The sequence below is a fragment of the Canis lupus genome, unplaced genomic scaffold (genome assembly GCF_011100685.1).
Source record: "Canis lupus familiaris isolate Mischka breed German Shepherd unplaced genomic scaffold, alternate assembly UU_Cfam_GSD_1.0 chrUn_S1650H1843, whole genome shotgun sequence".
Classification (NCBI taxonomy): Eukaryota; Metazoa; Chordata; class Mammalia; order Carnivora; family Canidae; genus Canis; species Canis lupus.
Window position 1 is genome coordinate 77,694 of NW_023330495.1, and position 13,261 is coordinate 90,954.

At 53.1% G+C, this 13,261-nt stretch overlaps 1 protein-coding gene and 2 long non-coding RNA genes across 4 annotated transcripts; 2 read left to right on the forward strand and 1 right to left on the reverse strand.

Moving 5' to 3' along the window:
• The first annotated feature begins 4,123 nt into the window (after positions 1-4,123).
• Positions 4,124-7,103, forward strand: LOC119878475. The gene is made up of 2 exons (XR_005386938.1): positions 4,124-4,242; positions 5,688-7,103. It is a non-coding gene; the product is annotated as an uncharacterized LOC119878475 (long non-coding RNA).
• On the reverse strand, positions 4,818-6,720 carry LOC119878472. Its single transcript, XR_005386935.1, has 2 exons — positions 5,659-6,720; positions 4,818-5,011 (listed from the first exon to the last, which is right to left on the reverse strand). It is a non-coding gene; the product is annotated as an uncharacterized LOC119878472 (long non-coding RNA).
• A 1,815-nt stretch (positions 7,104-8,918) lies between the features above and the next one.
• LOC119878470 (ral guanine nucleotide dissociation stimulator-like) lies at positions 8,919-13,055 on the forward strand. Of its 2 annotated transcripts, none has more exons than XM_038589090.1 (5): positions 8,919-9,132; positions 10,389-10,582; positions 11,163-11,222; positions 12,128-12,321; positions 12,542-13,055. In XM_038589090.1, the coding sequence occupies exons 1-5, from the start codon at positions 8,995-8,997 to the stop codon at positions 12,880-12,882; spliced, it is 927 nt and encodes a 308-aa protein (XP_038445018.1). In that variant the 5' UTR covers positions 8,919-8,994; the 3' UTR covers positions 12,883-13,055. The 2 variants fall into 2 exon arrangements, with proteins under 2 accessions (XP_038445018.1, XP_038445019.1); XM_038589091.1 differs by having other exon boundaries at positions 12,548-13,055.
• The last annotated feature ends 206 nt before the right edge of the window (positions 13,056-13,261 follow it).

Below are 13,261 nucleotides of genomic sequence, written 5' to 3' on the forward strand. Positions count from 1 at the left end.
TATACTGATTTTTATTTACTTATGAGAGACACACGGGGAAGAGAGGCAGAGACACCAGGCATATAAACCATAATGAGATACCATTTCTACTACCCACTAGGATGGCTATTATCAAGAGAACCAGAAATAACAAATGTTGGTGAGGATACGGAAAAAATTGAAACCCTGTGCAGTGCTGGGTGGAAGATATAAAATGCAAACTATGCAAAAACAGTATGGTGGTTTCTCACAAAATTAAAAACTGGCATTACTGTCATGATCCAGCAAATCTCCACTTCTAGGTACATGCCAAAAGAACTGAAACCAAAGTCTTGAGAGATATCTGTACACCCATATTCCTCGCAGAATTATCCACAAATAGGCAAAAAGTGGAAGTCGGGGAATAACTCATGTGTTCATTGAAAGTATGAATGGATAAATGCAGTAATTACCCAATGGAGTATCAAGTCTTTTTTTTTTTCATTTTTTTTAAAGATTTTATTTATTTTATTCATTAGACAGAGAGAGAGAAGAGAGAGAGAGAGAGAGAAGAGGCCAGAGACACCAGGCAGAGGGAGAAGCAGGCTCCATGCAGGGAGCCCGATGTGGGACTCGATCCCGGGTCTCCAGGGTCACGCCCTGGGCCAAAGGCAGGTGCTCAACCCCAGAGCCCACCTGGGCTGCCTGGAATATCAGTCTTAAAAGGAAGACTGACACATGCTGTAACAAGTGGATGAACCTTGAAGACCTCCTGATTTCAAAACTTGCGAAGGACAGTATCAAGACAAATATATCAACAGAACAGAGACAAATCAATGGAACAAAGTCCAAAAATATATCAGCACATATAAAGTCAAATGATTTTTGACAAACGTATTAAGGCAGTTTAATGGAGAAAGGAAAGTCTATTCAACAGTGGTGCTACAACAACTGGTTATCAATATGAAAGAATGAAAAAAAGAACTTTGATCCCTAATTCACACAAGACTAAAAATTAATGAGATAGATCATAGATCTTTTTTTAAAATAAATTTATTTTTTATTGGTGTTCAGTCTACCAACATACAGAATAACACCCAGTGCTCATCCCGTCAAGTGCCCCCCTCAGTGCCCGTCACCCATTCACCCCCACCCCCCACCCTCCTCCCCTTCCACCACCCCTAGTTCGTTTCCCAGAGTTAGCAGTCTTTACGTTCTGTCTCCCTTTCTGATATTTCCCACACATTTCTTCTCCCTTCCCTTATATTCCCTTTCACTATTAATTATATTCCCCAAATGAAAGAGAACATACAATGTTTGTCCTTCTCCGACTGACTTACTTCACTCAGCATAATACCCTCCAGTTCCATCCACGTTGAAGCAAATGGTGGGTATTTGTCGTTTCTAATGGCTGAGCAATATTCCATTGTATACATAAACCACGATAGATCATAGATCTAATGAGAAACTAAACTGAAAGCCTCAGTAAAGAAAACGTGGAAGACTTTCTTCATGACCTTGGGGTAAGCAACAACTTCTTAGACTGAAGATATAAGATGGTAATGTAACAGAAAAATAGTAATAAATGGAATCTTATAAAAACAAAAACTTCTGGGACACTTGGGTGAAGCCTGCTTCTCCCTCTGCCTGTGTTTCTGCCTCTCTCTCTGTGTCTGTCATGAATAAATAAATAAAATCTTAAAAAAAAACTTATAGTTGAAAAATTATAATTGAAAAATTTTTTTCAATTTTTTAAACTTTTGCTTTAAGAAAAATACCATTTAATAAAATGAAAAGTTAAACCATAGACTAGGAGCAAAGACTCAGAACTGTATCGGACCCCGGGATCACTCCCGGAGCCAAAGGCAGACGCTCAGCTGCTGAGCCATCGAGACGTCCCACTAGGAAAATATTTTTAAAGGCATCTCAGCAGTATTAACTTTTCCCAGAATAAAGTATGGAAAACTTACCAACAATATCAAGTTGAGTTTCTTCATCTTTCTCTTTTTCTCTTCTTCTCTTTGCTCTTTTTCTTCTTACTGTAGGAGAGAATTTATATAGATAAGTTTAGAAATATTGATTTGATGTTAAACATCTAAGATGGAATCTTACAAGCCTCTTTTAAGCTGTACACAGATTTATGAATTATTGATTCACACTTATCTACACCGATATGTTCTCTTCCTTCTAATACTGAGAAGTCAGTTCTGATCCTGTATGTATTGTATTATAGTTAAGAGAACAGGCTCTGGAGGACTGCCTTTTTAATCTTGTTATTTCTTAGCTCTGCGACTTTTGGAACATTTCTTAATCACTGTCAGCTTCTCATCTATAACATGAGGATAATAATTTATGCTCTTAAGGTTACTGCGAGGATTAAGGGTGAATGTGAATCTTCCTATGTTGCTGGTGAAAATGAAAAGTGGTACAGCTGCTTTAGGAAATAGTTTGGGGTTCTTCAAAAAGTTAAACAGAGTTATCATATGACCTAACCTATGTACTGCTAGGTATATACCCAAGAGAAATGAGAACACACATCCACACAAAAATTTTCTAAGAAATTCGTAACAGCATGATTCCTAATAGCCAAAAAGTGGAAATACCCCAGATGTCCTTCAACGGGTGAAAGGATAAACAAAATGTGTTATATCCATACAATGGAATATTATTCAGCCATAAAAATAAGGATACTGATACATGCTAGACATGGATGAAGCCAGATACAAGAGACCGCATATTGCATGACTCCATTTATAGGAAATATTCAGAACAGGCAAACTGATAACAGAGAGAAAGTATATTAGTGGTTGCGGGCATGAGGGAAGAGTGGACTGGAGAGGGACTACTAAGGATTATGGGGTTTCCTTCCCAGACCATGAAAATGTTGGACAACATGACAGTGGGGAACTTTGTGGACTAAACACTAAAACCCACAGAACTGTGCTTTATAGGGTGAATTTTATATGTATCATATCTCAGTAATAAAAAAAAAGAAAAAAAAAAAAAAACAACACCCGGGGTGTTTCCAAATAAGTCGTATTCAAAGTGCTTAGAGTTGTTCTAGGCAGGCAGAAAGTGCTATCTACGTGCGTTAATGAAGATTGATAGTTGTGATGAGCATGAGATGCGCTTATTTGTATTTTCATGGAAACGTAAGCTTTCAGAAGCTAACTCTCCCCTCTCTCCTGTAAAGCCAGGCAGGACAAGCTTCAGATTAACATCTGTAATGAATGATCAACCGTGAGCAAATCTACCAGAGAGAAGAGAGGTGGAGATCTGGGCGGGCAGATACTTTTTCCTAAAAAGTCCAACGACCGTAAATCACCACTACGACCTTCTCCTTGCATTTGGTTCCGCTTACTGTACGCGTTAACTCATCTAATCCTCGTAGCAATTCTTTTTTTTTTTTTTTTTAAGATTTTATTTATTTATTTAAGAAAGAGAGAGAGAGAGGCAGAGACACAGACAGAGGGAGAAGCAGGCTCCGTGCAGGGAGCCTGACGTGGGGCCGATCCCGGGACTCCAGGGTCACCAGGGTCACGCTCCGGGCCCAAGGCGGCGCCAAGCCGCGGAGCCGCCGGGCTGCCCCCTAGCATCAGTTCTCCTACCGCTAATCTTCCCTAATGAATGAGTAAATAGAAGCTCCAGGATATTAACGGACCTGCCACAAACTGCTAAACTAGTAACTGCGGAGAACGCGGACTTGAGCTTATTCTATACCTGTCAAAACGCACATCTGCATATCGTATTAAAAAAATTAAGGATTTGCTCTTTTTGGGCGGGGGGAGGGAGGGATGATTAATTAAGGGTTTTTTTTGTGGGGGGGGGAATGAAGGATTTTTTTTGAGGGGAGACGTTTAAGGAGTACTGGGCGGGGGGGCGGGCGTGAAGTAACGAGCCCTAACAGGAGACGTCGCTGTCACGACCTGCAGCACGAGACTAAGGCGGACGCGCCGAGCAGCGGTCTGGGGGGCTCCTGACCCGGGGCCGGGCCTGCAGCTGCGGCTCGCGGTGGCGCCCTCAGGTCTCCTCCGTCAGGCCGGCCCCGCACGAGCGCCCGGAGCTGCCCGGCAGCCACAGAGCCCGCGGCCGGAAGCAGGCCCGAGGGCGGGGCGCCGGAGTTCCCGGCTCCCTCACACCCCGAGTTCCGCGAGACTCGACTCTCCTCCCCACGGGGGGGGGGGGGGCGGGGGCGCCGTCGGAAGAGACCCAGAGTCTCCCGCGCCAGCTCTGGCCTTACCTCTTGGCCTTGGTTCCCTTGAGCACGAGTTTGGTGGACTTCACGTACGAGTATTCGGCCATGGTTGGGGGGACGCCCTGTCCGCCGAGGGGAGAGCTGGCTAGCGGCAAGACCTCCACTGGAGGAGGGACTGGCGAGGGAAGCCCTCCCCGCGCAGAACCGCAGGGACCCCCTGAGCGCGCAGGCGACGGCGCCTCCGAGCCCCGGGCGTTATTTTTCACCCGCCTCTTGGCGCCTACTTCCTGTTTACAGTCTGGGGCTACGGCGACGGCAGAGGGCCGAATTACCTCAGGGTTCATTTGCTTTGGAGAAGCGCGGGTTCGCGTTTCCGCAAAAGAGAAAAAACGGGGGGGGGGGGGGGGGGGATGGGGAGGGGAACGGACGCGCCCCCTGGCGGCCGCCGAGGGCCTGACAGCTGTGGGGGCGCGCTAGAGGTGTCCTGCTCCGTGTCCCGGGAAGGCGACCGGGTGATGAGCCCCGTGATGGGGCTCCCGGAGCGCCCCCCCGCTTTCCTGGGCGTGAGCTGGGCCTCCGAGGGCTTGCGAGCCCTTCCAACCCCATCAATTCCTATTGTGTTATCTAGGGAGACTGGAGTGGTGGGCAGGAAACGACTGGGGAGTCCAGGAAAAGATAATTAAGTGCATAAGTTTGGGGGCAGACGGCACGAGCGCGGTCGGAATCGGGTGCAGGTGCGGCGGAGGCCGAGGCGCACACTCACGACCCGAGAGGTCTGTCCGCCTAGCAGGGGCCTCGGGGGGCGCTCCAGCCCCCGCGACCGTGTCTCCGGCCTGCTCCGGGATCTTCCGACAGTTTCTTAAAAAAAAAAAAAGAAAGAAAGAAATGTTTCAAAAAACATTTTATTTTTATTTGAGAGGGAGGGAGAGAGAGAGAACGACAGCAGGGGGAGGGGCGGAGCTCCGTGTAGGGCTCCCTCCTGGGGCTCCATCCCGGGGCTCCACCAGGGACTCTCTTCTGGGACTCTGTGATCATGACCTGAGCCGAAGGCTGACCCTTCACCAACTCAGCCACCCAGGTGCCTCTCTTACAACAGTTTGATAGTTCACTTCCCTGATTGCCTTTTCTCCCACTTCCAAACCACCTCTGATAATGCTGCCTGAATGATCATTCTAGAGAACTCGCTGATTATTCCCCAATCTAAAAATCTATTAAAGGCAACCTATTACTTTCAGGAGAGAAACTCCCGGCATCGCTTAGTAAACTATTGACAGTCTGGCCTCTTTTCCCACCACCTAACCTTTGCTACCGTAGTCCCACCAAATGGTTGGAAATGTCTGAATGCTCTCTGTTTGCTTCTGCTCCCTGGAATCCTGCCCTTTCTTCTTTCCCATGCTCTTCACTTGGCCCCAGGGTTTCCAATGTTTAAGACAATATTAATTAGTGGAACCTCACTAAAATAGGGAAAGGAGGAGAAAAGAGAAAGTTAGGAGGTGAAGCCTTACCACTCAACATCAATTATGGTTAATTACAGAAAGAATTATCAATGAAGAGCCCAACAGAAGAATCAGCAGCAGGAAAGAATCATCAATCACAGGCTCCTGCAAGGGAAAGATGTATTTCGTATCTCTGACAACATCTCCACTACCCCTGCAACTCAGCCCTTTGGAAACCATCATGACCTGGACTTCTGCTATTTTTTCCCCCCCAATGGACTTTTGTTTGGAAAAAACCCTCCCAGCTTCATTCTTCTTCTGCACAAAATAATGTTCCTCTTTGTTTGTTGCATGTCCAGAATTGGAATTCTGTTATTCCTGAAAAAAACCATTTTTTTGCTAGTAAAATAACTGATAGTTTTATTTTTCAGGTTAAAACTCCAAAAAACTGTCTTTAAATTCCCTCCTGCACTCCCCAAGCATCCTGCATTTCTCATTCTGTAGTTAATTGTGTGCTTTTTCAGGGCAGGAACATAAGTAGCTTATTCGTCTTTGTTTCACCTATATACCTTGTGCAGTACCTGCTTCAGAGTAGACCCCGCATAAATGTCTGTTAACATGTTAGGATTGTAAAGCCTGAAGTTCAGCTGTGGGTTAATGAAGAGAGTGGAACATTTAGGAGTGTGACTAGATAGGAGGGGTTGTGGTAGAAAAACAGGAGGAGGAAAATCAGAGGGGTGAGGAATAATATATTATCATGGAGGCCACTGGAGGCCCATTCCTTATTTATTTACCAACCGTCTCTGCAAAAACACCATGTGCTTGATGATAACATGTTGGCACCAGTATGGACAAAGGCAAGGAGCTAGGTGAGTGCTGCGTTGTGAAAAGAGAAGTGAATAGCCCAGTTGGTTGGAGACAGGGCATGTAGATTACAGTGGTGGGATCCAGGATTGAGAAGGCAAAGTTGGGTCATTTTGTACCTGAAAAATTTGCATAATCAGGAAGCAATTGTGAGGGTACTTTGCAGGGGGGTCAGATGAACAGAGTGGTACTCCAGGATGGTTACTCTGCAGCACTTGGCAATGCGATATAAGCCATGAGCTTTGGCTATTTTTTTTTTTTTTTGGTAATACGAGTAACTGACAAAAGATAGTTATTTCAAATAAACACATTGCCAACCACAAGACTAGACAAAGAGCCAGCCCCACTGCCCCCTAGGCTCCTTTGTGAACTTGGTTGATTTCAATAAGTGACCATTTGGGCCACTTGCCTTTTCTCTTCCTGAGCTTTAAATTCCACACTCTTATATTTTAAATTTTCTAATAAAGAGTGAGCCTATAAAACCCTAGCCCCCCACACTTGGCTCTGATAAAAGCAGAAAACCTGCCTGTGCATACTTGTATGCTCGCCATCCTCCTTCCCCCTGCCCTGTGTGACCTCGCTATGTGGTTCCAGGTGTGCTGTGTGATTTCCAGGTCTTATAAATAATAAATCTCTATTGTTTCAAAGTTTCCCATTGTTCTTGAAGGGCATCTTGAAATCATAATAAGAAGCACATTAGCGGGTCCAAACACAAGAGTGGTATATTGATATTAGCATATTGATATGCTAAGACTGGCACAAAACAGTGTGATCAGTGGTGTGATACCAAAACCCTTTTACTCGAGCCATGACTCTTTTTTTTTTTTAAATTTTTTTTTATTTTTTATTTATGATAGGCACACAGTGAGAGAGAGAGAGAGAGGCAGAGACACAGGCAGAGGGAGAAGCAGGCTCCATGCAGGGAACCCGAGGGGGGACTTGATCTCGGGTCCCCAGGATCAGGCCCTGGACCGAAGGCGGTGCTAAACCGCTGAGCCACCCGGGCTGCCCTCGCTTTCTTAGTAAAGAGAAATTTTACCCCCTTACAAACACAGTATGACACAATCCCTTGTACATTTTCATTAGCTTAGTCTAGACCCCCAGGTGACTCAGGGGCTGAGCTGAGCATCCACCTTCGGCCCAGGGCCTGATCCTGGGATCCGGGATCGAGTCCCCCATCAGGCTTCCTGCATGGAGCCTGCTTCTCCCTCGGCCTATGTCTCTGCCTCTCTCACTCTCTGTCACTCTCATGAATAAAGAGATAAAAATCTTTAAATAAAAAACAACAACAGAAAATAATTCGCTTAGGCCTTTGCTGGAAGGTGCTGCTTGTTGCCCAACTTAGGTTCCATGGAGTCCGTGAGGCACGATCACCCTTACATTCGAGGCTTGCCGTTTCTTTGTGTCACCAAAGTGCTCCTTCTTCTTTATCCCTCTCTCTGCTTTTCGGTTTGATGAATTATTTTTTCATGATTCTATTTTAATTACTCCATTTTTCTCCATTCGAGACTCAGCTGTCTTTCTTTTTTTATTTAATGATCTTCAGTGATGTTGCTTCTCCTCTGCTAACTTCCTAGTTCTGCATCTGTGTCTACATTTATATCCGTGTCTCTGTTTCTCTGTCAGTGTACGTGGACACACAACGTGCTTTCAGTTCAGTTGGGGGTCAAGCCGGAGAGTCAGTGCCTCCTGTCTACTTTCAGTTCTGTGGCTGACAGCAGGTTCCCTAGAGCCCAGGTCAGGGCGACCCACTGGGTGCACCGCTGTCCACAGCTCACCCAGTGGGAAGGAGGGAAGGGCCCATAACACACGACAGGCAGGGGTTCAGGATAAGGACGGCCTCACACCTTCTAGGCCGAGACTCTGACACCTTCTGTAGGGTTTGCCTTGGATTCAGGAGCCTAGGATCGTGGGGAGCTATTGCCCATGCCTCCCCCGGTGGGACTGTCATCTTCTGGGCCTCCAGTATGAGAGAACTGGTGCCCACGTGTGTGCACATGGACCTCGTGGGCCTGGGCGCATGTACACACCAAGAAGAACATGTGGTTGGAGGTATTTCCCGCATGTGACACCCGCCTCCAATGTCATAGATATGATGCCACAGTGGCCTGGGGACGTCTGGAGGAAGCACCCGCTAGGATAATCCCTGTCCCACGGGCAAGATGCAGACCATCCCCGACGGGCACAACGGCTTCTCTGGGGTCAAAACCGGGGAAGAATGGAAAGTTGTGTCTGAACGCAGGCGTGTGTCCAGGCTGGGGCCCTGGCTGCACACAGTCCTTCCCTGGGGCCTGTGGACAGGGGTGCGGGTGTGTCACTGTGTGCACAGGCCATCGCCTGCAGGGACGGGGGAGCCGTCGGCAGCCCCGAGCGCCGCCCCTGCAGCTTCCTCCAGGAGTGGGTCAGGGAGGGGGTCCCAGGAAGTGAGGTCACTCCCGTGACACAGAGCCCAACAGAACTTGGAACCCCCGTGACCAGGCAACCGCATCTAGTGCAGCCCCACCTCAGGCTCACTTGGCTGGAGACATCCGCTCCTGGAAGATGTTCTCCTGCTGCCGGCCCACCTCTGGGGGCTCTGGCTCCCAGGAACCCCAGGGGTGCCGCTTGTTCCAATGCTGTAGGCTTTGGCTCCAGCATAAAAACCAACGCCTCAGGGCGTTTATCAGGAGGCGCCGTCAGGTAAGCCAGAGCAGGCCAGGCCAGGCCCCCTGTGCCAGCCATCCTGGGTGGCCCCATCCCCTCCTCTTCAGCTTCCGGGAAACAGGGATGTGTGGGCAGGTGCATCCAGGCTGGGGGACATTGCAGGGCGGCAGGTTCCCCGGTGATCCCTTCAGGGTCACCCTGAGGTCAAGGTGGGCAGGGTGCAAACAGGGCTCCTGAGGTCCTCTTACCCCGAGTAAGAGTCCCCCCGAGGCCCTGCAGCCGATCCCTTTGCTCTCCTTGGGGGAGGGGGGTGCCGCCTGCGCTGGTGTGTCTGGATGGGGGCCGCTGGGGGTGCGGCCCAGCCGAGGCGGCCGGACCGGGCGCTGAGGCCTCCTGCCTGGCTGCCGGGCACTGTCTCCACAGAGCTCCACCCGGGACAGGGGGCGCGAGCGGGAGGAAGGGGTGCTCTGCCCCACCGCCTCGAGGAACTGGGAAGTGCCCTGCGCAGCTAACAGAGGCCAGCGCGGGCTCAAATGAGTGCAGGGGCCGGGGCACCCCCGACACCCGGGTCCCCGATGCGGCACGAAGGGCCCCGGGTCCCAGAAGCCAGCCTGCTACTCCCCTGGGCTCCCCCCTACACTCCTGCTCCCACATGAGTCTGCATTCCCCTGCTCCCCACACTTGCCCCAGGGCCCTGCCCCTGCCTGGGCCAGATGCAGAGTCCCTGTGCACAGAGGTGTAGGAATACCAGAGCAGAGCCTTCAGGGGCGGCCTGGTCGCCCAGGGGTTTAGCGCCTGCCTTCCGCCCAGGCCCTGACCCCGCAGGCCCGGGATCGAGTCCCGCCTCGGGCTCTCTGCACCAGGGCTGCTTCTCCCTCTGTCTGTGTGTCTGTCTCTCTCGGTCTCTGTCTCTCTGTGTCTCTTGAGGTCCTTGTACTGATCCAAACTTTTTTGAACATTTATCCTCTAAGATTGTTTCTTTATCGGATAGTTTGTCTTGTTTGTGTAAGAGACAGGCAGAGAGCAGGGAGGGGAGAGGGAGACCCAGGCTCCTGAAGCAGACTGGGCCCCAAGCGCAGGGCCTGCCAGGGCGGGATCCCAGGGTGCTGAGGCCACGACCCGAGCCACAGCCCAGAGTCAGAGGCTAAGTGACTGAGCCACAGGCATCAAGGCCCGGGTTCCTGCCGTGGGCACTCCTGCCCCCCACGGCCCCCGAGAGCTCGGGCTGCGGGCTGCGCTCCCACCCCAGGCCTCCCGGCGGCTCCATGCACGTCCCCTCTGTCCCAACTCAGGGTGCAAGGGCCTCGGCCGGGAAGGCGCCTCCCATCTGCCCGACGAAGCCCAGCCGGACGGAGCTGCTGGAGCAGGAATTCCAACAACTGCTGCCCGCCTTGCTGCGCAGGGATGTCATCTCCGTTTTCATCTTTTTAGACAACTGTCATGGATTTGCCACCACCGACGAGGTGCTGGATCTGCTGTTTACGAAGTGAGCACCTGCGCCTCCGCAGCCCAGGGGTGGGCCACCTGCTGGTGGGGAGGCTGGGAATGGTTCTGAGCTGCCCGGCCTCGGGCCGCTCCCCCGCCTGGAGCAGAGTCACCCAGGGCACAGTGGGGTCCCGGAGGGCAGCCCCGGGGCCTGGCCTGTGGCGGGTCGGCCAGAGGGGCTGTGCCTGTGCTCCGCAGCCGTCCTCCTCCCCCGTGACGGGGCCTGTGCCTCCTCCCCACCGTCACCGGGGTCCTGAGCTGGCCTCTTTTCCCATTGAAAGGGAGGTTGGAGAGTCCATCGGGGGGCTGTGTCCTGGGGCAACCACACAGGGGGACCCCGGGGTCCCCGGGCGCCCAGGCCCACTCAGATATCGGCCGTGGGCCTGGCCGGAGCCTTTCATGCTCAAGCATTCAGGAGGCCCCGGCAGGTGCGGGCGCTTCTCCGGGGGCTGCCCGTGGCCCCCCGCACAGAGCTGACGGCCCCCGGGGCTCCGGCCTAGTCGGGGGTCAGAGGTGACAGCCCCCACGGTGAGAGGTCGCGGCCACAGGATGATTCGTGGGATGCCCCCGCCCTCCCCTAGATATGGGTGCATCGCAGCTGCGTGTGGTGGCGACGACGCGGTCCTGCAGCGCTGGAAACTGTGAGTGACTCCGGCCCCTGCCCGAGGGCCTTCCCTCTCCAGGAGGGCAGCGAGGGGGCTGTGGGCCGGGGGTGCTGGACCCTCACCCCACACATCTGCAATTCCCGTGACGGGGTAAAGGTCTAAGGGCCCTTCAGGAAAGGAGGAAAGGAGAGCCGTGAATAGGGTGTGGGCTTGGTGGGAGAGCACTGGGACCCCTAAGGGAGACTTTCTCCATGCCCGCCCCTCCCAGCCCTCTGTCTGCCCCACACCTGGGACCCAGAGCAGAGGGGGTGGGGAGCATCGCACTCCCCAATCTGGTGGCACCTGGACCCAGTGCACAGCAGGTTGCCACGAGGGCCATTGAGGGCTCACAGACCCGGTGGCCCTGGCCCCGTGGGAGACGGCAGATTAGAGTCAGTGGAAGGACACCCCCCGGGGCCCCTCATGAGGGAGGCAGCGCAGAGCCACAGGGAGGGAAAGTGGAGGTCCCGGGTGGCTCCTGGCAAGGCCTGGCAGGACACAGAGCCCGAGCCCTCCTGGCTTGGACCTTCCCAGAGCGACAGTGTGTGCAGTGAGGGCAATGACAGGCCAGACGCCCCCCGTCCCCGGACGCCTGCCGGTGGATTCAAGGGGCAAGTGGGCAGGGAGCCAGGCTGAGGAGGGAGCCCCGCTTCCCAGCAAAGACCGTGATGGTCACACCGCTGGGCGTGGGCTCCCCCGCACAGAGGCTTCGTGCCAGCCCCTCCTCGGGGAGCAGGCCTGTGGCAGGCAGGACCGCCAGGTGGCAGGTGGACGAGGAGCAGGACTGGCCTCTGACAGCCCCGCACGGGAGGCCGAGGCCCCGGGTCCTGCAGGGCTTCCCCGGGACACCTCGGTGTGAGGGAGCCCTGTTCTGACCCCTGTGCCCACCTGTCCCTCCCCAGGGCCATCTGCTGCATCCTGGAGATATGGATGGACTATTATCAGGAGGACTTTTGTCGGCTCCCCCAATCTGCCTCCCTGAAGAAGATTCTGGAATTCATAAGGCAGCGCATGCCAGGCACAGACGTGGAGCTCCGTGCCCGGCGTTACCTGCAACAACTCAGACGCCTCCATGCAGCGGAGCCAGAGGCTGGGGGTGAGGAGGCCTGGGGGTGGCCGAGCTGGGGACAGGGTGGGCCCCACGGATCCAGCGTCCGTGCAGCTGGGCCGGGAGCAGGGGTTCGGCTCACACCCCATCCCCACGAGCTGCAGGCTGTGGACACCTCCCAGGGCTCTTTGAGCGGTTGGAAGAGTGTCCTTGATTTGGGAGGGACGTGGAAAGTCCGTCCTGGTGGTGATACCTTGTCTTCTTGGAGCTACAGCTTCGGCCCGAGCAAAAGACCCTGAAGCACTTCCGGAGCCCGCCCCAGCCCCAACTGTGGGGCCTGCTGCCTCGGATGGGCCTGAAGTGCTCGAGGCCGCCCTGGCTGCTGGGGCTGAGGGCTTGGCCCCAGCTGAGGTGCCAGCTGGGGAGGCGAAGCCCCTGCAGATAGTGGTCACTGCTCTAGATCACGGCTGCGCCCTGGACGAGCCACGTGCACCTGCGGCCACCCCGGAGGAGGAGCAGGCCCTGGCACCTGCAATCGGGGTCCCCAGAGTGCCAGAGCCGCCAATTGCCTCTGGGACAACTGGCTTCAACCTCTGCGCAGCCCCCTGACCACCTCGGGAGCCCGCCCCAGCTCCCACCGCAGGGCTCGTCATGCCTGCAGCCCAACGGAGGCTTGCCCTTCCCGTGTCATTTCACTGTTTCTATATTTTGAGTTTTTCTTTAACCTGTAAAATGGCTTATGAGTTTTATTGTAATAAAGTATAAGTTAACTTCAAACAAAATTCACTCTGATGCTTTTAAATTATACATCGTGGACCTACACTTTAGGTCCATTCACAGTGTCACAGGTCCCAGAGCCCAGGGCGCCGGGGGACACAGCCCAGGATCGGGTGCTCCCCCAGGTCAGGCAGAGGCCGGGAGGACACAGGACAGCCAGGTGGCTCCTGCCCCGGGCGGCCCGAGCTGTACAGATCGGCGGGCCCGCCCC